General features: G+C 32.6%; 1 protein-coding gene across 3 annotated transcripts in view; it reads right to left on the bottom strand.

The window, feature by feature from the left end:
- Positions 1-25,253, bottom strand: part of LOC140437179 (alpha-tocopherol transfer protein-like) — a 58,472-nt gene that overhangs the window by 1,922 nt on the left and 31,297 nt on the right. For all 3 annotated transcript variants that reach the window (XM_072526530.1, XM_072526528.1, XM_072526529.1), the window contains 3 exons: positions 21,276-21,528; positions 16,672-16,782; positions 16,514-16,616 (listed from right to left, as the gene is read on the bottom strand). In XM_072526530.1, the coding sequence (XP_072382631.1) occupies positions 16,514-16,616; positions 16,672-16,782; positions 21,276-21,528 (467 nt within the window). The remainder of the gene's footprint in view (positions 1-16,513; positions 16,617-16,671; positions 16,783-21,275; positions 21,529-25,253) is intronic.

Genomic DNA, 25,253 nt, shown 5'->3' with positions numbered 1-25,253 from the left:
CAGAACAATAGATAAGATCTAGATAAGAGAAGAGAGTGTTCCAAAAATGTCGTCAGCCTTACAGTGGCCATCCCACTTTCGGAATACGGTACGTGCGACAGTCAACTGCGCATAAGTAAGAGAGGGTGGTTTTAGTTGGTAGGTAGGATAATAGATACCTGAATCTTTGGAACTGCTATCTTTAGTACTTTAAATTAAACTAAAACCCAAATTGTAGGGACTCAACATGGAGGTAGCATAAAAAAATTTCAAAACCCCCCCCCCCCTAAGACATATTCTGGGTGCGCCACTGATCAAGATAACTCTATAACAAAATTATACAACAACAACACTTAGATAAACAGAAAGACCAAATTATAAAGATAATATATTAGTATAGTTCAGTTTAGTCTTTAGAATTGTGTAACCGCCATCTTGTCCTACAGGGGTAATGCCGACAGACCAATGGGGGCGGGGGTAAATATCTTCGACAGATGTCGGTATTACCCCATTTATTTTAAAATTAAATATGCAGTTATTTGATAAAAAAAGTCGTTGCTTTTGATGTGTTTTAGATGATGAGATCGAGAAAACGATGCAAATGGAACGAGGAGACACTAAAAAGGGCATTCGAATTGGTTAAAAGTGGATGATCCGGAAAAAGTGTTGCCACTGAATTAAATATTCCAAGAATTAGCTTTATGATCGTCTCAAATCTAATTCTACCAAAAAGCCACCTTGGGAAGAAAATCGTACTTTTCTGCAGAACAAGAAGCTATATTAGCTGATCATATCAAACAACTATCAAACCAGTTTTATGGCAGATCAGTTTTATTACTATAACAGACACCGAGACTCGCGTATGATCTTGCTGAAAAGTTAAAAATAAAACATAATTTTAATAAGGGTACCAAAATAGCAGAAGATGACTGAGCTTTCGAATTTCGTAAGAGACTGTTACCTGAAGCCTAAGACAATCCTCAGCAATAAGTCTGAACCGATTTATTGCCTTGAACAGATCGTTTGGTGGATTTATTTTTTTTTCCAATTTGGAAACAGCTTACAAGAAACATCTTTTTAAGTCCACTAAATAGAATTAATATGGACGAAACCGGTATATCGACTGTTAAAAAACCAGTAAATATTTTAGCTTTTAAGGACCAACATCAGGTGAGCTCTGTCACAAGTTGGAAAAGAGGCAAAAACATTACGATTGTCTGCACTTTGAGTGCTTTAAGTGCTTTTTTACATACCGCCATGTTTATATATCGAGGATGTTACTTCAGTTAAAGAAAGGTGGAGCCATTTACAAATGCTCCCATAATGGCTGGTCAAATGAAGACCTCTTTATGCAGTGGCTCACACATTTCAAACACAACGTAAAACCAACAGAGGAAGATCCTGTCTTATTGATCAAGGACAATCACGGGAGTCATATCTTCCTTGATAGTTATGATTATTGTAGATCTAATCGTATACACGCTGCTGTATGGGATAGAGGCCTGGACCTTAAAGAAAGAGGTGAGCGATCGACTTAAGCATTCGAGATGTGGACCTACCGAAGAATATTAAAAATACGTTGGGTAGACCGAATAACAAATGTTGAGGTCCTCAGAAAGATGAAAAAGGAAATGGAAATCATGAATACGATTAAGATAAGAAAGTTACAGAATCTCGGCCACGTTATGAGAGGGGATAAATATGTGTTGCTACAAACCATAATGCAGGGAAAATACATTGAAAACGAAGTATTGAAAGAAGACGTATTTCCTGGCTCAACAATCTGAGAAAGTGGTATAATTGCAGTTCTGTCGACTTGTTCAGAGCTGCAATCTCAAAAGTGAAAATAGCTGTGATGATTACCAACCTCCTTAGAGGAGACGGTACCTAAAGAAGAAGAAATCGTATACATGTTGTCTCAATACCACCTCACGCATCATAGAAACTACCTCCTTTGGACCCGTCGTTTTATGGCTCCCTGAAGAAAGCATTCAACATACAGTGTGATAGGTTCTTCAGGAAAAACAAATTTCAGAAGGTTTCAATGTACGACATAGCATCTATATTTATTGAAGCTTACTTAGAGGTCGCAACTATGGATAAAGGAGTTTCAGGGTTTATTGCTTCATGGATCTTATCGTACAGCCCTTAAAAATTTACTGATATAAACTTTGTCACTAAACAAGATACTCAAACTTCAATCATCGTTCACTGTGAAAATGTTGATGAAACGGCTATTGCTACAACTCTTCATGAGCACAACCATTATGTCACTGGAGAGCTCGCAAGTGCTAACAAGACTTGTGTCAAAACTTGTCAGATTTTAGAACATAATCCAAAAGATACGGTATAGAAATCTGGAACTAAGACAATAACCAGCTTAGATTTAAGTGGGATTTATAAAAATCCATTACCTGGTAGTTGGAAAACGAATGTACTAAATTCTTGTCCAAAATCTACTAAGAGTCTATCTCATTTTAAAGACATTTTGGAATCTGTATCACCTCTTTCAAAATTATTTAATGATGATAAACCAAATCCAAAAAATTTCAGAAAACAACACACAGTAATTATGACTGGTACCCCTATGAAAACGGTTTTGGAAGAAGCAAAGAAGAAAAAATAAATTAGGGACTTAAAAGCCAAGCGTAGATTAGAAAAAATTATGCAGGATCCAAAGATCGTCCCGAATGTGAAGCTCAAAATGTTGAAGAATGAAAAAAGTAAACAATTAGAAGTAATTATTAAAAAGAAAATGAATCCCTAATAAAATTGGTTAACATTAAAACGCAAGGCTGCAAATACAAAAAGAAAGTGACAAGACAAATTAATTTTGAAGAATCGTCTTCCGAAGAAGATATAGATTAATCAATAATAATGTGATGACAACGAATTTGATGACAGTTTTGAATTATTTTCCAAAAACACTGAAATGTGTTTGGTTTGTGATAAGTTTGTTGTAAAAACTGAACTATGGTACATATGTGTGTTTTGTGGATAATCGGCTCACGCTGAATGCAGTGGGTAATTTTTGTTCTATAAAATAAGTTCTTTGTTGTAAAAACAACTTTTGATTTTTAATATGCCTACTTATGTATCTGCTTATCTTGTTTTCGTTTAAGTATTAAATGTTTACGTATATAATGATACCATCAGTTGTCTTATTATTTTCCTATAATTACTACTGCCGACATTACCTCAAACGTCTGTCGGAATTACACCTGTGATCGGGGAAATACCGACACCTTTTAAAAGTTAGGAAAATATTGTTTTTAAATACTTAAATGACATTGTTTTAGCAACATTACACACTCAATGGATGCGGAAAATTCCAATTATAGTATAGGTATTTTCACAAGAAATGTAACTAATATAAAATAAATCTGAAAATTTAAATTGTCTTAAGGTGTCGGGATTCACGCGGTCTACCTTATCAAAACTCCTTAATCGAATGAAAATAGAACAAAATCTAAAAAAAACCTAGTGGATGCGGACAAGAATATAAGATACAACAAAACCTTTAGATGTATCAAATCAGGAGGAAATATTTTCATAGAATAGAGAATAAACAAACAGAAAATAGAAAATAAAATAAATAAACAAAAGGCAGAACCCAAATAAGGAAGATGGAATATTATATTGATTTATATAGGTGTTACAATAGTCCATCTTTTAAAACAAAATACGAAACGAATACTTGGAAATATAGATGAAATTAGAAAAACAACAAAAAAAAAGTTTATCTAAAGATACTATTCAATAAAATGTTTGTTTGAAGGAAAAATGCCACAAAGGTCCAACAACGAGACCACAATATTGATACATAAGAAAGACAATCCAACACAGATCGCTAGCTATAGGCCTGTATGTTTCCTATCCCAAATCTATAAAAAATTTAAAGATGTCATTACATATGCATTAAACAGCCAAATTAATGCATACCAAACATCAGAACTACTTAATCCAACTGATCAGTGCTCCTTCTCCTTAATATAAATACGGCGGTAGTAGCAGCTATACCCCAAGATAAGCCGTATAAATGTAAACGGCACCTACGTCCTTATTGGAATATTAATTGTGACAATATTATCAAACAAAGAAAATTAGCTTTAATAAATTTCCAAAAAAAACTAATTTTAAAAATTACGTTCAATATCAGGAGATCTCGGCTAGAACCAAAAAAATATTAAAAAATATATCAAAAAAGCATTGGGTTGAATGGGTCTCCTCCTTGAATAAAAATACGTCAGCTGAACTCTTTGGAATTAAGCTAAAAGACTTTACAGAAAAGCTTTATCAAACATAGAATCTTTCGAACATAAATGGATGGATGACTTTCTTATTAAAGTTAGCACTCCCAACTGCGAACCCCCAAATAATTCCCAGTTACGTAGCATTAGCCTTAGCTGACAAAAATCATTTTCTATTAAAACCCTTCACTTAATGAACTAATTTTCGCTATAAATAATCGAAAAGATAATAGTCCTGAGTACGATCTCATCAAATACTCCATGCTTATTAACTTTCCAGAAGTAGCAAAACATTTTTTATTAAACCTTTTAAATCGTATTATTCAAGAAAATTCTGACGTAAATATTTTTAAAGACATCATTGTTATTCCGATTCTAAAACCTGTAAAACATCCAAATTCAGCCGAATGTTATCGACCCATTTCTCTCTTTTCGTGTGTATTTAAAACTTTAGAACGGATGTTAAAACACAGACTAGAATAGTGAGTCCATACCAAAAAATGAGTACCAAACAATCAGTTTGGATGCAAACGAGGATGTGAAACTTTAGATGCTCTAACTACACTTGTAACGGATTTATAGAGTAATTTTTCTAGAAATAATTATTTACCTACTTCATCTCTAGATATAAAGGCGCTTATGATAGTGTGTGTTTACCTCGATTAAAAGACAGAATGCTCAATCAGTTTCAAATACCCACAAAACTGGCACAAACCATTATAAATTTCTACGCTCATAAACACCTTTACGTTAGAGACCATAAAAATGAACTTCTTGCACCACGTTATAATAGTTGGGGATTACCCCAGGGATTAGTCTTAAGACCTTTTCTTTTTTATCTGTATACTGCTGATTTTTATAAACTTAATGCACCAAATATTACTTATAAAACAGTTCAATATGCTGATGATTTCCTCGTCTATACTGACAGGACAAAATATGAACCTCCCCTTACAATCTTAAGAAAATTTTATGAACATTTCTTAAACTGGTTTTCTGAAAATGGTTTTAATATATCCACTTATAAATCTAGTGTGTGTATTTTTCACGACGTACTATTTCTAACATATATACTATTTTATTAAATGACCAAACTTTTAATTTCTGTAAGTCAATAAAATAGCTAGGTATGTTTCTAAATCAAAAGTTAACATGGAAATTACACATCGAGTATATATTATGCTTGCCAGAAGCAGTAAAAATATCAATTTTTTTAAATCCATTTCTAAAACTTGATGGGGAGCCGACGCAGAGACAGCTTTGCTTTTTTACAAATCTTACATCAGATCTACTCTCGATGATGGACATATACTTTATGGATCAGCAAGCAATAAACACATTTTAAATAAAATTGATATATTTCAACATACTGTTTTACGTATATGTATGGAAGCAATGAAGTCTACTCCAATAGCTCCGTTGCATGTTGAAGCTTTAGAACCTCCCTTGAATTTTAGACGAGATTCTCTAAGTGAAAAATTTGTAGTCAAAATTTCATGTATCAACAATTCCTTATATTTTGGCATAAGCTCACTAAATACAGATGATTTAAGAAACAGTTACAGGACTCATAAAAATCCACAACTCTACATGGCCTTTAGAGCTGTGTGTAACAATAAGTATACCAACAATATAAGCAACCTTAATATTAATTAATTAATATTAATAACGACTATTTCGCATTTTTTTATGAAGCTGACATACACACACCAACATATAATACTTCATTAATAAACTCATGCATCTTAAATACCTTTATTAAAAATAGCCCAAGGCAACTATCATCTATATAGATGCATCCAAAACATCGGACAGGATCAAATGTGCTTTCTACATTCCATTCAAATCGACAGAAAAAATGTTCAAACTACCTTCTAATTGCTCAAATTTTAGTGCCGAAGCATTAGCAATTCTTGAAGCCTTAAGATATTTCGACAGTTTAAACAATAATACAGCTTTAATAATATCCGATTCATTGTTAGTTTTATTCCCTCTCAAAAGCTCAACGTTACTCAATTAAAATTATAATCCTTTCATTTACCAAATTAAGAACATGCTTGTCAAGCTTAAAAATAAAAATAAAACTACTAATTTTATTTGGGTAAAAGCTCATCTTGGTATAAAATATAATGAGCATGTTAATTCTATTGCTAAAGCCGCAATAACCTCTTCACCTGAAATGTTACCAGATGAAGAAATTTGTGTTTCTGACGCTTTTCTAATCTCTAAAAGAAATCAAATAGATCGTTGGAGAACTTTTTGGCAAACTTTTGTCGACCAATCAACAATACAATACGTTTGTATATAATCCACATATCCCAAATCCCAGATGGTTTAAGAAATTTAATACTGTCATAAATATATAACAACCTTAATAAGATTGAGATTTGGTCACGCTTGTTATCCTACTCATCTTGTAAAAATCAAAATCTACAATGCTCTTACGTGAAACATGTCAAGAACAAGGAGATCTCAATCATATTTTTTTAAGTGTTCCAAATCTTTTCAGCATACAAGAACACTTTAAACAACTTGCAAATTGCAAAGATTTCCTCCGTATCAAATAAAAACCTAGTGGCTACTAATGATAAAAGAGTGTATGATTGTCTAATTGAATTTATACATAATCCAAACGTGTGTCTGTAGTCAATCTTAGCTAATGTCGTTAACGTTTGTTTTTAAACCAATTGTTATTTACCTTCCTTCCTGTGACCTATTTCTAGTAATATCTTAAACAAATGTCCTAATGGGTCCCTGGATGAGAAGCGAGTATTATTAATTAATTAATTGCTATTATTTTCTCTTTTTGTTTGATACAGTTATAGAGATTTTTATGAGGTTTTTTGATTCGAATATATATGTTACGAGCAAAGCCCGAAATTGGACAATCCTAACATTGTACACAAATTATTGTCCATTTCTAGCATTGTACCCCCAAACTGTACAATGTCCGAAATAATCAAAATAATTGTCGAAACGCTCATTGGTTCAAATCGATTATTATTGACAAGCGACACATCAAATCAAAAATTGAAAAATCGAATCGAAGAAGAAATTGTTCTACAATAGAGATATTGTTAGTATGTTAGTGAAACATTTCAAAGCTTCAAGAGATAGATACATCACTATAATATAGGGAAGATGTTTGTAAAACATCTTAGATTTTCAAGAGATATGTATGATAATTTAAAATAATTTAATTCTAAGAATCCAAAAGTCAAAAACGCTGGTTAATAATTATGGATTTATAACCTCAATTGATGTTTATTTGTCGTTAATAAAAAATGGGGAATAATCGTAAAAATCGATATGAATCGATATCTGATATATTATCTCAAACTGACGCATGGCTACTTATTGAAATTCGAACATTGTACAGCAATTCTTTTATACAAAGTCCGACGATTATATATATTTCGGAGATTGTACAGTAAAGGGGTACAATGCTAGAAGTGGACAAGATTTTTTGTACAATGCTAGGATTGTCCAATTTCGGACATTGCTCGTAACATATACACTTTTTGCACTAGCAATTATTAGTATAGATATACACTTAATTCTAAAGGGTATCCAGAAACTTTCCTGACAAACGAAGACCGGAGATTGCCCAGATAATCTTAAGACAATTTTACTTAATTCGCCTAGACCGAAAATGCTTCCTAAGGGAGCTAAAGCTCTTTAAAGATCGCACCTTGTAATTAGATTTTTTTAAATACCTCCACAACGCTTCTATTTAGAGAAACGAAAAGTTGGTACGATTATTTAACCTTCAGAGTTGAGTCGATTTAATAAATTGCTAATTTCTAGTACCGATCATAGGCGTCCGTTTTGGGTAGGTCATCGGTTATTTTAACGCACTTTTATTTTAACGTTAATTATATTATATTTTTCAAATATTAATGTTCGAAATAGGCCACAATATATTTATTTATAAGTTTTTAGTGACGTTTCGATCTCTATATCCAAAGACCGCTTTCAAAGATATAAACGATAGTTATATTTATTTTATTTGTTTATTATTATATATTTTTATAATCTTATATTATTTATTTTCTTTTTTTTTATATCTTTAAAAACGGAATAGAGATAGAAACGTCAGTGCATTAAACATGTAAATAGATATATTGTGACTTATTTCCAACCTTCTCCCTAAAAATACAGAATGCCACAAACAAAAAGCTATAGAAAAATAAAATATCTGTCATTTGTATGTTTGAAAACGGTCTCTTTATAGAGATCGAAACGTCCGTAAATTAAACATTTGAATAAATATATTGTGGCTTATTCCCAACATTATTTCTAAAAATACAGAACGACAAGCAAAAAGCCATAGAAAATAAATATTACTATCACTTGTATAATTGAAAACGGTCTCTGGATATAGAGATCGAAATGTCAGTAAATAAACATACGAATAAATATTTTGTGGCTCATTTCCTACATTCCCCTAAAAATACAAAATGCCACAAACAAAAAGCTATAAAAAACAAGTAATTTTGCAGAAAGCTTACTGATACCACCCGGCTGTCGCGGAAGTTACGCTAAAATGTCGTTTGACGTGACCCGTCCTTAAAGAGTTACACAACGAAATTTTTTTAAAACAAATTTTAAGACAGTTTCTTTTTTTAAATGGGTGTTCGCCAAGAGCCATATTGTCTTATTAAATAAAATGAACAAAACAGTAAAACAGTATAAAACAAAACAAAATAAAATCCTATAAAACAAAATAAAAATCTATAAAAACAAAATAAAAATAATGTTTGATGTAACAAAACATTGTACTATTCTATTTAAACACAAACACTATACACACTTACTATGTTCTTCTCGTTTTCTTTTTGTTTTTGGTTTTTTTATGCTGATGTTCTTACTAAACTATTAGAAAATATTATTCGCTGTCTAAATCTGAAGATGCAGTGCTGCTATCGCTGTCATTATCTTCACCACCTAAAGTAATTATAATTGGCTCTAGTAAAACTTTGATATGAGTGTCAAGTTCCCACATACGATGTTCTTCTTTATTTATGTGGCCTATACATTTAGCTCATTTCTCTGGAGTTACGTGGAGGATTGCTTGAATCAAAAATCATCAGTCATCGTTTTCGAGCTCTTGAAAAATATTTTTCAGTGTTGGAATTTCACTCCAAAAATAAAATGAATGAATTTTTCGACGTATAATATTCCTTGTCTCTTCATCCAAAACAATGCTTTTCCTACCTCTAGTTTTACCTTTTTCTTGCTTTTTATTTTCCGATGTATTTTTAAGTACAAGATAAATACAGCTAACGGATACTGATGGATACCCTCGAATTAGAAGTGGACTGTATGTTTGCTTTGCTTGAAGTATGGTGGTTTTACACCCATTGATTAGATGAATAATGAGCCAGAAACTAGAAAAACTACATGTTGACTTTAGAACGTATATTTCTAGACTGTTGCCGGACGGCGCGAGCAAGCTGCCTCGACCGTTAAACCTACAGGGTGGGCCTTGCCCAAAATATAAACATAATTATATTCATTTAAAAGAATGAAACTTGAACAGATACTTTTGTTAAACTGCTATAAATGTCGACCGCTTGGCTAACATTTAATGCCATTTTTCTGCCGACAATTCCTTCATAAACGTTTCGTATCATTACCTTTTCTTCGGACGTTAACATTTTCCGTCTCTTTTGCGGCTTTTCATTTTTGGAATCAACATCAGAATTTTGCTGTCTTCTCTTAGAACAACTCGGTTTTTCGTCCAACTCCAATAAAACTCAAACCAAATAATCACAGAATATAACTAAAAATTTACTATAAAACGACAAACTATAACACACGTATTATCAATAACACGTTTTATCAATAGCACAAACTTATCGCATAAAATATATTCACAAAATGTAACACATGCACTACCCTCAGAAATGCCAATGTAAATGAACGATTGTTGATGGGCACTTGCTCGGCAAAAACCAGTTTTACGGCTTTCTGTTGGTCGGAATTGAAACGGAGTTCCGTCGCTAATTCCAAAGTTGCCAAACGAATGAAAAATAATGTTTTAAAATATCGATTTTTATTTTATAAATTTAAATATGTAACGAAACGGAACATATAAATAAAATTTATTTAATTACAATTTTGTGCTTAATTTTTACTATTGAAAAAATCATGTTTTTTGGTATTTTTATGACGGTAATAATCGCTGCGTGGAAGAATACAGGTTTTGTATGACCATAATTACTACTTGTGAACAAGAATTGGCTACACTGTACGCCAACTTCTGGTCATTTTTTCTATAGAGAAGCACAAATAAATATACTACTTATATATTGTGTAATTTCTTATGAGAAAACGCAAATTGCAATTGAGAAAACGGGTAGTTTTCGAGGGCCGCTGTGTACATTTAAATTTGAGGATATTCAGCGTTTAAGCGATGAATCACTATTCCAAATAGTGGAATTGTAGTTTAGATTATTAAATTTTTAGGTATTCTTGTACTAAAAGGTACTGTTACTCTATGGTTTACTCTAATCGATTTGAAAATTTTTGGTTTTTTAGTCATGAAAGTTAAATTAGTATATTTTGCACTAGTTGGCTTGGACCTGTCAACAGAAGTATAACCTACGTTTTTCACTGTCAAATTGTAGTCGGTCCGCGAAGTTTATCTTTTAGTTTTTTACTTTGTGGCATTCAAATATAACAATTTCAATTCAACAAAAATGTTTTTACTAATGATTAATACCCTGATATGCTTAAGTTTATGGCGAAATGAGGTGTAACGCTCGAGCAGAACAACGTAGATACCCTAAGAAATTTTTCGATCATGATCCCACTCAGTCAATATTTACAGCTCTTCATCAACGATTAAGAGAAACAGGTTCAGTGGTTCCAAAAAATAATGAAAGAAGACGACATGATTATGTAACAGCAGCACATGAAGATGTTATTTTATTGGAATTTGAGGAAAACCTAGAAATTAGCGTTCGAAGACTATCTGTTATGTATCTCATTATTTTAAAATCTTCCGTATGAAATCCCTTACACAACGAAAATTTATATCCTTTTCATTTTACAAAGGTACAAAGGAGATTTTCCTACTGGTTTTGTTTCAATTTGATTTTTTGCTTTTTTTCCAAACTTTTTTTACGAATTGTGTGCTGCATTTATTTAAACAAAAGATAAGGTACCTATTAATTTAACTTTCATGACGAAGAACGAAAAATTTTGAAATCGATTTTTCTAGAAAATGGTGTATCCTACGGACTTAAAGTAAGAGTATCTTTTAGTACTAGAATGGTAGGCGTCCAAAACGGACGCCTATGACAGGTAATAGAAATTCACAATTGATGCAATTGATTCATTCGGGGTTAAATTGTCAACACTGACTGAGGTGATTGCGAGGTGGATTGAATAGCTCTGCGGTTACCACAGCCGGTCTCAAGCCCGGATAAAATATGAAGGATGATCGGCAAGGTTAGCAACTTACCAATCGTAAAACCAAATACTGCTCAAAGAAATAATGTACAGCCTCGGAACCGGATTGATACTATTAAGACGAAGGACAAGCGAAAAACATCCAAAACCCAGATGAGAATTACCACTTGGAATATCAGCTCACTCAACTTAAGGGACCAAGAAATAATCAAAGTGCTAAAAGAGAAAGAAATAGACATTTGTGCTCTACATGAAAGAAAAAATTGAGGAAAAGGCCAATCAAAATTAGGTGAATACATACTAATCTACAGTGGAGTAGCAAAAGAAAACAGTGCCAAAGACTAATACACCAAAGGTACCAAAATCACATCAAATAGTGCCAATATATATCAGAAAGAATAGTAACAGCAAAGATAAGAATGGAGAAGGAAGACCTGAACATCATCGGAGTATACGGCCCAGAAAATAACAAGCCTCAAACAACAAAGGAAGCGTTTTATGACCAATTACAACAATTAGTAGATCAAGTCAGAGAAAAGATGATAATATTGGGGGATTTTAACGCTCGAATCGAGAAATACCCGGCATTAAACAAAAACATACCGAGAATGTTAAAAACGAAAATGGAAAACTGATGATCAACTTCTGCACGAATAACGAACTAAGAATAAACAACACATTTTTTGACTAGAAAGCTAGATATCTAACTTATATAGTCTGACCCACTTTTCTAATTAGATATAGTTGTGTATGCTTGTGTATGGATATAGTGTATGTACTTGTGGTACAGACGTAGCTGGAATTGATAGGATATCCCTGGCCAAACGAGCCATGGTAGAAAATGTATTGTGGTTGTCGTTCCACCAAGATAAGATGTCCACGTTTCTTTTTTCTCGTTCTTCTGCAAAATATCAATCCAGTTTGCCATCAAAGCGCACCTTTTTCTTGTACAGTGACAAAATTTTGAGATTATCCTCGCATTTAGAAGACCCAGAAAAAGATCCAACTTCCTTGTTGCTTTCAGGTTAAGGCTCTTTTGGTTTTTATATTTCTTATTTAATTCTTTTTGACGAGAAGATGAGTTAACATGTTAATGTTAACATGTTAATTTCCCCAAAAAAGACAAAATGCATGGTTACAACTTTAGCGAATTTACTAAGATGTAAATTGGAGCTGGAAGATGAGATAATAGAACAAGTGATGGAGTTTAAATACCTAGGCATCACATTATCTATCTACGGAAAGCTCGAAACCGAAGTGGAAGATCAAGTGAATATAGCAAACAGAGCCGCAAGCTGCCTAAATGAAACAATATGAAGAAATAAAAATATTGGGAAAGAAACGAAAGGCAGAATTTACAAAACAGTCATCAGACCAATAATGACATATGCGGCAGAAACAACACCTGTCACAAAGAGGACAAAAAGGATGTTAGAAACAGCAGAGATGAAAAATTTATTGTAAGACACTATGGTACAGAGCTAGAAGTACAGATATACGACGTGGATGCAAGGTAGAGAACATCAAGAACTGGGTAAGAAATAAAAGAGTAGAATAGAACGATCTTATAAGACGAACTACAACAAATAGAGCAGTAAAGACGGCAAGAGACAGTTTCCCAATAGGAAGACGATCAGTAGGAAGACCACGAAAACGATGGAACGACAACTTACTGGAGGCACATTGAAAAACAGTCATGTCTATATAAAAAGAAGAAGGAGAGGTTTAAATTGTCTTAAAATTATCTGATGAATCTCCAGCCTTCGTTTGTCAGGAGAGTTTCTGGAACCCTGTATTAGAATAATAATATTAGTAATTTTTCATTTGTTTATTCTCAACACGTATCTGGCTAAATAGCTAATTGCTAAAGCCACAAAAAAAATCATTTGAACAAGTAGGGTTTCGAATGGGACTGGGACATCTATAGTAAGGGATAATAAAAGGTATCGATAGCATAAAACCAACGAATATAGACTTATATGCGTCTATATAGGGATAATAAAGGAATCTGCGCACACGGAAAATATTAGCTGCTGGCTGATAGCTTAGGAAATTGATCACGGCGGTTTAAAGTAACCAAACCAGAAATTTAAAATGGAATATGTTGATTTGGTAGATTTTATACTCTATTCAAAAATTCATTTAAAATAAAAACGAAGTTATTTGGCTTTTTGAGAAATCTTGAATCTGAAGTTTATTTTATACATACATTCAGTTACATTGGCATCAAAGATAATGACCTGTACTAAAATATATAAGAGGAGGTCAGCCTAAATATGTAAGGTAATAAAATGCGTAAATATAATTACTGAATTTGAAATATTTATCATGATAACCTTGTATTTCATAAATGTACAATCGCAAACCAGTTATGTCTGCATATTTATGTGTTCTTTCATTTTTTCATACATAAGGTGTTAATTTTGAAGAAATTGGTTTGTCTTTATAACTATGCGGGATTTCTTTGATATCTTTTACACACTTAAGCTATTTTATAACGTGTTATCTTACTTTAGATCAAGTATTCCCTTAGACTTCCTTGAAATATAAGGTTTTAATTGTTTTTCTTTTTTAATCTTCAACAGAATAAAGTTATATTAATATCAACGAATATACTCATATATGCATCTATAAGGTAAAACTACCTATCCACGGCCTATACAAATTCGTGATGTAAATTCGGCATATTAAAAAAATTTTAAATTCTTTGTAGACAAGGCGAAAAGCTCGGGTTCGTTCGGAAAAATATTTTCATGAGATTTTTTTGCATAATTACTTTCATGAGATACCCCAAAATAAGGTTTAAGAGGTCGCCCAGGCGAAAAATTGTTCAATAGTTTTTCAACAAATTGTAACAATTAACTTTTTCATCCTAGACAATTTTTTTTTAATTTATTGGATCATTCTGAACAAAATAAGTTTCTTGTAGTTTTTCTGTAAACCTGATCATTTTTATTTATTATTTACGAGTATTTATTTATTTATTGACGGGCTAAACCCTTTTTCAGTTTTTGTACAATATGTATAAAATACAGTAAGATACATAAGCTAGCTACAACAGTTTTTTGGAATGGAAATCTACAAAAAACAGCTCAGAATTACGGGTTCTTCACATAGGTATATTAAATGAGATTAAACCCAAAATTTCAGGGTAATTAATAAATCCATTTAGAAGCTTATGTAAAAAATATAATTCGAATTCAGCTCTTCTTGTCTCTAATTTGTTCATTTTGAGTTGATTATAAAAAGGACACCATATAATACAGCAGTATTCTATAATTGATCGCACTAGCGAACAGTATAATATTTTAAACGTAAAAACTGAAAAGTCCTTTGAATTTCTCTGGAAAAATCCTAACATTTAAGTTCAGTTTTCTATCCAGTGTTATACCCAAATCCCGTACCTGACGTATCTCCTGCAGAACAATACCATCAAGTGTGTAATTATTATTAAAAGAAGCCTGCGTTTTACTAAACGTGATTTTAAAACATTTTTTAGATTTAAGTTTAAAACATTTAAGTTTAAAACTTCACACCAACGTGAAAAATTATTTAAGGGCAACTGCAAACATTCACAATCAGAGAGGCAAGCAATGGATCTAAAGATTTTTATATCATCAGCGAATAAGAGAAATCAGAGAAAGCAGTGGATCCAAATGAGAACCTTGTGGAACACCTGATGTTATATGAATTGGTGTTGAGAAAAAAACTACCATATTTAACCATTTGAGAACGATTAGATAAATAATGTTTAATCTAATTTGAGATATTATCGCTAATTACTATTTAAATGGGAATAAGCCACAATTAAAGGTTAAAATACGTTTATTGACGTTTCAATTTCCAAATCGGAAATTGAAACGTCAATAAACGTATTTTAACCTTTAATTGTGGCTTATTCCCATTTAAATAGTAATTAATTTAAAATGCCACAAGAAAATAGCTTCAGAACAATATTATCGCTAATTCCATAGCCACAAAGTTTGGCAATCAAGATCTCATGATTGACTTTATCGAAAGCTTTTGAAAAATCAGCATAGATTGAATCGACCTGAGAACCAGACTCCAACGAGTTAATGATAAAATTTGTATAATACACGAGATTTGTAACATTGGCTAAACCATGTTGTTCACCATTCTATTTACAAAAAAATCTAATAGTTTTGGTAACTCTGACTGTATACAAACTGCATGGTAATTTTCAGCTTTATCTTTCTGACCAGAGTTGAAAATTGGTTTTAAAAAACTAGATTTCCAGAAATAGGGAAATATCCGTGATGTTAGTGATAGTAACCAATAAATGGTGTATTGATTCTGCCAAAGTGTATACACATTTTTTTAAAAAATACAATGGAACTTCTTCAGTCCCTTGGTAAGTTTCCACTGGCTACTCAGAATCTCATCAATTATTTCTTTAACGTCAACAACATAATTGCTTACACTCGCAGATTTCTTAAATTTAAAAATAGGAATTTGATTAACTACAACATCATTGTAGACAGTTGAAAAAAGTTCGCAAAAATATCAACGATTTCTTGACTATTTTCCCCAGTATAATCATCATACTTAATAACTGATGGTAACATATGTGAGTTTCTTTTACTATTTATAAATTTCCAGAATGATCTAGGGTTTTCAGATATATTGTTTTCAGTTTCCTGAATATGTCGTTTATATAGTGAATTCGTAAGTTCTTTACACTAAGTTCTAATATCGTAAAATATATTATAATCTTCTTCCCTACCTGTCTGTTCGAATGTTTTATGAGCACTTTTCTTTTTTAATATTAGCGATTTTAGATCACAGTTATACCAATTAGGATATGTGGATGTTTTATACATATGTGTGTATGTGTAATAATTTACCTTGTATAACCGTGCAAGATTCATAACTACCACCATATTCTGCAGGAAGTATATCTTGGGGAATGTCTGTATAAAGTGTCTTGATTTCAGAATGAATAGCTAGCTGTAAATAAAAACAAATTAAAGAAATGTATTGCAATATTAAAAAACATACTTACAGAGTCAAAAAGTTCTTTTTTCATAAAAGGTTTCACTAAAGCTAAAACTTTATCAACAAATGAGACTATATTGATTAAGTGTATCTTTTTCAGTCGTATAGGCATTCCTTCCTAAAAAAATACAATATAATTAATATATAAATTCAGCGATTAACAATATAATGGGGTAACTATGTATTTCTCACATTTAACGATTTGAACTAGCCAACGCTAATAGTACTAGCACCGCAGCCAGTGATATCAAATCTGATAATACCGCAAAATCTACTAATTTCAATATCAATATCAAAATTAAAAAGACCGATGAAAAAAAGAGCTTAATATTGGGGAGACCAGGGGAATTCTGTGCATCAGAAGAAGTATTTTAACATTCAAGACAGCGCGCAGTCTCGTATTCGCTGTAATAGCCGACCATATGTTGGTATAAAAAAAAAAAAAATAATATGACTTATGACTGCATAGTGCATTCGTAGTGTTGGTTTAGACAAGGTGGCTGATTGTTTGTTTTTCAAGACGTTGATGTAATTTTCGAATTATTTTTAAAAAGTAGTAAGTGCTTTTGTTTTAAATTTTCATTAAAACTATTCCATGATTATTTTATATATATATATATATATATATATATATATATATATATATATATATATAACTATAATCAATACCTATAATATATACAAAAACAATTCATTGTAAGTCATGAACGAACAGTGATAAGTTACGTTAGGTTAATCACCTAGAGGGAATAACGCACAGCTGCGCGGTATTACCCCGTGTGAGAATGTTTGCTGATAGTGTCTGTATTGCTTTTTAGATTCCCAAATGTCTTGTGCTTACATTTGGAAAACCGAAAGATCAGAATGGACAGAAGATAAACTAAAAGCTGCTATCACTGCTATACGATCCGGGCGAAAAATACAAGAAGTAGGACGATTATTCAATATTTTAGAATCCACTCTACGTAACAAACTAAAATCCGATAGCCACAAAAGAATAAAACTTGGTAGGAAACTAATTTTTAATCATGAACAGTAAACAATATAGCCAACCATGTTAAAAAATTGGCGAATATGTTTTTTGGAATCACACCAAAAAAACTAAGATGTTTAGCATACCAGTTTACTGAAACGAATAAAATAAAACACCGTTTCGACTCGATAAAGAAAATTGCTGGTGAAACTCGATAAGGAAAATTAGTTACAATTCTTTTTAAACCGTCATCCAAACATTAGTGTTACAAACCTCGCAGATACCAGTCAAAATCAGATTTTTTAACAATCTTGTCTTTAAAACTCTCAAGTCTTTAAACATACTTATGGAAAAGTTCAGATTTCCCGAGAGTGGAATTTAAAATGTAGATAAAACGAGCATACGGTCTAGAAACCATCAAAAATTTTGGCATCAAAAGGTCACAAGCAAGTAGGATCAGTAATATCTTGGGAAAGAGGAAAAAATGTTACCATAGTATGCACTGTAAATTCTTCAGGACATTTTGTCCCTTACATGTTCATATTCCGTCGAATACGTATGAATCCACAATTAATGAGAGGAGGCCCAATTGGAGCAATATACAGATGTTCAAAAAACGGTTGGAGAAAAAAAATTATTCTTTGACTGGATAAAACATTTTCGTTAGCATAATAGTTTATGCTATATGGTAATAATTCGTCTAAAGAAGATCCAGTGCTTCTAAAATTGGATAACCATGGGAGTCACATTTCTTTGGAGACTTATAATTACTGCAGATCACACGGAATTGTTATGGTTTTACTTCCCCCCATACAGGCTTTAACTTCTTGACTAAACTTTTTTTGGACCCCTAAAGAATTCTTTAAACCCTGAGTGCGACTTGTATCTGAGAACTCATACTCATGAAAAGATCACACATTTTGAACTTTCTTCCTTTTTTAACAGAGCGTATCTGAGAGTTGCCACGATGGACAAATGAGATCCTAATAAATTCTCTAAAGATGTTTTTAGCTTAGTAGATCACACTGAAGTTTCAGATATACACTTTGCAAGAACAAATGACACCGACGATACCAACGATGATAGTGCACTTGAGCAGTCGAATGTAAATTTTGTATGGTAAGCATAGAACGTTTCACAAACAATACTGTCGAGATGTGAGGACATGAGGACATCGAAATGTGATGAAACTATGTAGAGAACTCCACCTAGAAATACCGAACCCCAACCAAGATGTGATGAAACTATGCACAAGACTCCATCTAATAATCCCAAATTGAAATCAAACCAGCCAGCGAGATGAATCCCAGCCTGGAACATCAGATGTTAAAACTCAGTCTAGTGTACCTATTTAAAGACTAGCGCCTCCTCATGCCAAAATTGTAAAGAAAAGTTTCAAATCACGTGCAAAACAACACTCAATAATTTTCACTTTCTCGCCACTTAAAACTCAAATAGAAATAAAACTAGAAAGGATAAAGAAATTTTAAGAAAAAAATGAAGAGGTCAAAAAACTGAAACCAGGAAAAGAAGGACAGAAACCGTAGGAAAACTGGCTACTAAAGCGAAAGAAACGACATATAACCAAGAAAACTGGAGTTAGAAACTTACATTTTAGTGTAAAGTGACAAATCTGGTACAGAAATCTGGTAAATACAGTGGATACTCCAACAACGACTTTAATTCATGGATTTTAGCCTTATATGACGACTTTTTTTCTTCTGCAAACCGGGTCTTTTTTTACGAATTTTTTTCTTCAGCTTATCTGAAAGATTACAATAAGATTTAGAATTTATTGTTTTGCTAGGTTGCAAGTAATCCACGAATAAAATTCTTTTCGCATCCCATAAAACTGATGCTAATAACTTCTTGGTCGATTTCTGAACACAAACTCGTTTCGGAGCCGAAGAATTAAGTTCACACCACTCTTTAACATCTTGTTTTGATTCAGGATCATAAGGATAGATCCAAGTCTCACCTATAGTCATGAATCGATGCATAAAATCTACTTTATTCTTTCAAAAACGCTCTAAATGTCATTGAGAAAGTCGCATTCGAATGTGTTTTTGTTCCATTGTTAGCGAATGCGGCACCCATTGTGAACACAGCTTTCTGAAACCCAATATTTCAGTCAAAATATTGCTTGCACTGTACAATGAAATGTCTAGGGCTTCTACTAAATCTCTTTTATTTACTCTATGATTTTTTAATACGATATCCTGTATTTTTCAACTATTTCTGGTGTTGTTGATGTTTTTAGGCGTCCTTCACGTAGATCGTCTTCAAGGCTTGTACATCCACGTTTAAATTCAGCAACTCATCTTTCTACTGTACTAATTGTGGTTGGGGAGTCCTTATACACTTTCAACATTCGTTCATAAATTTCCTTTTTTTTTTTAAACTTTAAAGCTCTTAAAACCATATTTTATCCGTCGTAAAAAAAATCTGTGACACGTCGATACTAAATGGCTTAAATAATGAATTGGCAGATTGATATAACTCACTGATATAACCTCACACACGTTCATATAAAGAGTGTACCAACATAACCAAACATTTTGGAAAGTAGCAAAGGCCTCTCCTATTGAACCGCAAAGTTATTGAACAGGCCTATTATTTACAATAGCCTATAAAAGTAAAGCAAGGAGACGGGCTGGCACCGACACTATTCAACCTGACCTTGGAATATGTGATAAGACAGCTGAATATAGGAAGAGGTAATCTCCTAACAAATAAATCAATACAGATTGCCGCCTATGCCGATGATATCAGCATCATGTCTCGCAGAACAGAAGAGGCGGCAGAAATATATTCACAATTAAAAACACAGGCAAAACAGACCGGACTAGAAATAAATATACAAAAGACAAAAAAGTTAACACAGGCAAGAGCTAGGGGAAACAGACGTACAGTGGAATTAGAGGACGATATTGAAACGGTAGAAAGTTTCACATATTTAGGAGTTGCATTAAACAAGGATGGAACAGAAGAACCAAAAATCCAAAGAACAATAGTTTCGCTCCAAAAACACACACTGGAGATCAAACATCAGGGTCTACAAAACTATTATCAGACCAATAGCATGTGAGACATGGATGATGACAGAAGAGACAAAAAGAAAACTGGAAGTCTTCGAAAGAAAAGTCCTAAGATATTTGGACCTATTAACGAAAACGGAATATATGGAGATCCAGGTATAACCATGAACTCTACCAACTGTTCAAAGAGACACCGATATCAGAATTCGTTAAAATTCAGAGACTTCGCTGGGCTGGTCATGTAGTAAGAATGGAGACAGAAAGATTGCCGAAAAGAGCCTTAAATAGTAAAATGTAGGGCGCAAGACCAAAAGGAAGACCACGGAAAAGATGTGAGGATGAAGTGGCAGCGGACGCGCAAAATTTGCTAGACGTGAGAACCTGGAGAAGATCGGCGCGGAACCGACAAGGTTGGAGGCATAGTTTGGAGGAGGCCAAGGCCCTATTTGGGCTGTAGGGCCATTGGAGAGAGAGAGAGAGATAAAAGTATAGTTTAAATAAATTCTTTTGTTAAAATATTACCGTGAAATAGTTCTGAAAACTTTAATGATATAGTTAGTATAGTTGTAGAGTAATAAAGAAGTATTTTTGTCAACTTACCTGCAAATAATATAAAAGCTTTTTCATAAGTACAGGACTGACTTTGAGAAAATGCCCGAATGTTGATTGGCTCATGTCAATTACGATTTGAACTCCATTCATTGGTCCTTTTTCGTGTAAATTGAGTAAAGTAATAACATCGAATAGTTTACATTGTTCAGGAGGATTGTAATGAGCTGAATTTGGATCCATTAGCTTTCCTATGATCACAGTATCTCCTGATGGAGTTTTTTTTGGAAGAGCTGTAAGTACACTAAAAAACAATATTGTTAAATTAGTGTTGAAATTCCAACTAACGTCGTAACAATTTTTTCGTTGCAATATTATTTTACTAAGGGCAGGGTATTTTATTTGAAATAAAATATAAGATCCGTTAATATTCTTTAAACCGTTTGTTTTAAAGAATATGGGAGATCATCAACATTTTCTGTAAATTTTTTGCTGCCCTTAAGACAAACGTGCTTTATCATCATCATCCAGTTGCGAACGTCTATTGCTAAATTAGGCCTCCTTCCCTTGTTTTCAACTTCATCTGTTATACATCCGCTCTCATCCCGTTTTTATTCATTTTCTTCAAGTCCTCAGTACATTGTGCTGGTGTTCGTTGGACGTTTCGTTAATTCTCACGTCGTTTTTATTCCAATAGTCCATTTGTCCATCAACCATCTGTCATTCTCGCCATGTATCCTACCCATATCAATTTCAGTCTGGCTATTCGTTCTATGTTATTAGTCACCTTTCTAACGATACTGCCGTTATTGAATCTTTATTTTAGGTATTAAACAACGGTAAAGATTAAGACCATAGAGGGAGGAAGTACGAAGGAGATAATTCTCGTATCAGCATACCTCCCATATAATGATCCCGAACAACTATCATCAAGTGAGCTGGAACAGCAAGTGAGAAATTGTAGGAGAAATGGACTGCAATTGGACCCCTTTATGCAATAAGGAACCAACTAGCATTTTTTCGAAAATGAAGTTCTTGGTTCGAATAGACTATAAATAATATTATTCATGTTCTGCAGAATAATAAATTCGGTAGTACAGGTTTTCAATTTCGAACCAAGTAACTTTGGTTCCATGTTGTAGATTTATTTCATTAGGTTTCTGATCACCATTGGCAATCAATAATAATTGTGAAAATGTTACCTTACCAAAATAAATTTCTATCGCAAAGAGTGCAAAAAATGATGAGAAATGTAACGTTGATGCTATCAACTTCCACTGAAGCTTATATTTGCAATTTGCAAGAGGTATGTGTATTGATTTTGTAACGTATATATTTTGCCTACCACATAGGGTATAATTATAGGGGGTTTGAACATTGTGACAGAAGTTACTGGGGTGGAGATAGGGCAAGCAAAATAAACGACACTGTGCGAACGACACTTAGGGTTTGTTTGGAAAGCTGGGTCGTGGATAAGTTGAATGGCAAGGGGTCGGATTGGGGCAACTACAAAAAAAAATGAAACAAATGGATACTTATATGAATCTTCTAGAACAAAAGGGTAAATAAAAACAACAAGAAATACCTCTAGCTATTTGAAAAAGGACGCCGCTTCGAAGAATCCTAATCTTGCTGGATAAAGGAAAAAAGGCTCTTCTTTCCTAAAATAAAGAACGCACACAGGGGTTAGAAGACTTTTCTAAAAAAATCAAATGGTTCAGAGAGATAAATTAAACATTTATTGTTGTGTCACCATAAACAGCTACAAAAATACAGGTAATACATAAAGACTATATTGATAGTCACAAAAGTAAATATAAAAATAACAAAGAAAAACTTACATGTGTCCTATTCGTTTGGTACAAGTGAGAATTGCAACAAAACTTACAAATGTTATTGGGCTATTAACTGTGGCAAATAAAAAATTATTACAAGTAAAGAATTATCTTTTTAGATAATGAAAGCAATTATTATTTTTTTGAAAAAATGTCTATCTTGACTTTAAAATTTAACATAAAAAGTTACCTTAAATTTCACTAAATTTCACTCTGCATGTCTGGGGTCGGGCACTGGATCCATTAAAACCTCTGGGGGCAGAAACTGGATTAGAAATCTCTGAACATGAACAAATTCATCTCTAAACTGCTAAAAAGCCAGGGATGACAACCAGGGATAAACAAAACGAGGATGGAAACAAAGATTCTTGTTCATCACCTTCTGGAACCTTACTTAAACTGCAACTATCGACTGCTCAATACTACACATTTAACTGCTAGTGTCACTTTATACTACATTTCCATGACAAAAAAAGGAAAACGAAAAGATTACTAATTTGAAAACAAATTCGGACTCCAACAAAACTAAACACGCCTTAATTAGCGGCCGACCTTACCCAGAGTGAACACTTACTTTTAAAATTCATTTGCACAATCTTGGTATAAACAAAACATATAAACTGGAATATTTATTTGAAACGCAGAATATCCTAAAAGAGGCTTCGAGTAAATAATACCGATAAAATACGCATCTTGAAATACACTAAAATATTCTTCGATTGCTTTAGCAAACACGAGGGGATTTCAATACATTTCAATATATATTTCAAAGAATTTACAAATGCTACAATTTCTATTTTTTTAACTTCTAACCTTAAAAACATTTTTAAAATTGTGTAGGATATTATATTTTTTAGTTACTTGTATCTAATAGTATGTTAGTTAACAATTTTTAAAATAATACGCTCTTTTTGTTTATAATTTTTTAATTCCACTTTGATTTTTTTTGTAAGATGTAAGTTGGTTCCTTATTGCAAAATTATTTTTTAGGTCCAGCCAATTAACAGCTAGGAAAAGCAGGGACCAAGTACCAGCAGTAGTTCATGTGCAGAATTAGAAATAAGTAATTTTAATAAACAGGATATATTAATTACTAACGATGTGGGTAATGAAGAAGATTCTGATGATTTTGTTAAGGATAAAAATTTCGAACCTACCTACAGTGACATATCTTCAGATGAAAGTTTAGATCAAAATCTAAGTGAACAGTCTACTTTGAATGCAGAAATATCTTTTTCGGGTTGTCCAAGAAAAAGAAGAAAGAGAAAATTTGCACAAGACAGAAAAGAAAGAAAATAAAAACTAACAGCAATATGAAATATTACTCATCAAGAGGAAAACTAGTAAATTCAAGAGATTTTATCAGATACATGTGTTCATGTGCCGCTAAATGCCATGAAAATTTTTCTGTTTAAACCCTTCAACAGTTTTTCGAACACTATTGGCACTTAGCTGATTATAATCTACAAACTACATTTATATCAACATCCGTTAGAGAACATCCTGCACAGAGAAAAAATTTGCAAGCCACAAATCCTGCAGCACGACAATTCTCAAGAAAATACTTTATAAATAAAGAAGTAGTTTGTAGAAATATGTATACCAATACATTGCAAGTGTCAACTAAACGCATAAATACTGCTCTTCAAAAAGTAAAAACTTTGACTACACTTGATAAGCGAGGATTTCGGGTGGGAACAACAAAATGTCAGCAGATGAAAGAAATATTATAGTTAACCATATAAACCAGTTTCCACGGTATGTATCTCATTACTGCAGAGCACGTCAAATGGACCAAGAATTTTTGCAAGAAGGAACTACTTTATCAATAATGTATAATCTTTACAAACCAAAAAGTGAAAATCCTGCCAGTTTCTTAACTTTTAAAAGAGTTTTTTTGATTGATTTTAACTTGCGACTAAAAAAGCCAAAAAAAGACACCTGTAATAAATGTGATGCCTTTAAAATTAAGATACAGAGTATTAAAGATGATGAAAAAGACTATATTGTTAGACAACATGAACTGCATTTGGAACAAGCTGAATTAGGAAGAAAACAAATGAACCTTGACTTAACCAAAGCAATAGAAGATGAACAAATAGAAACTCTGACCCTTGATTTAGAAAAAACGCTGCCTTTACCTCGTATATCTTCAAATATTATATTTTATAAACGACAGTTATGGGTATATAAT

Source organism: Diabrotica undecimpunctata, chromosome 3, assembly GCF_040954645.1.
Source record: "Diabrotica undecimpunctata isolate CICGRU chromosome 3, icDiaUnde3, whole genome shotgun sequence".
Lineage (NCBI taxonomy): Eukaryota > Metazoa > Arthropoda > Insecta > Coleoptera > Chrysomelidae > Diabrotica > Diabrotica undecimpunctata.
Note: the sequence above shows the minus strand (reverse complement) of the source record. Positions and strands in the feature narration are given on the sequence as shown.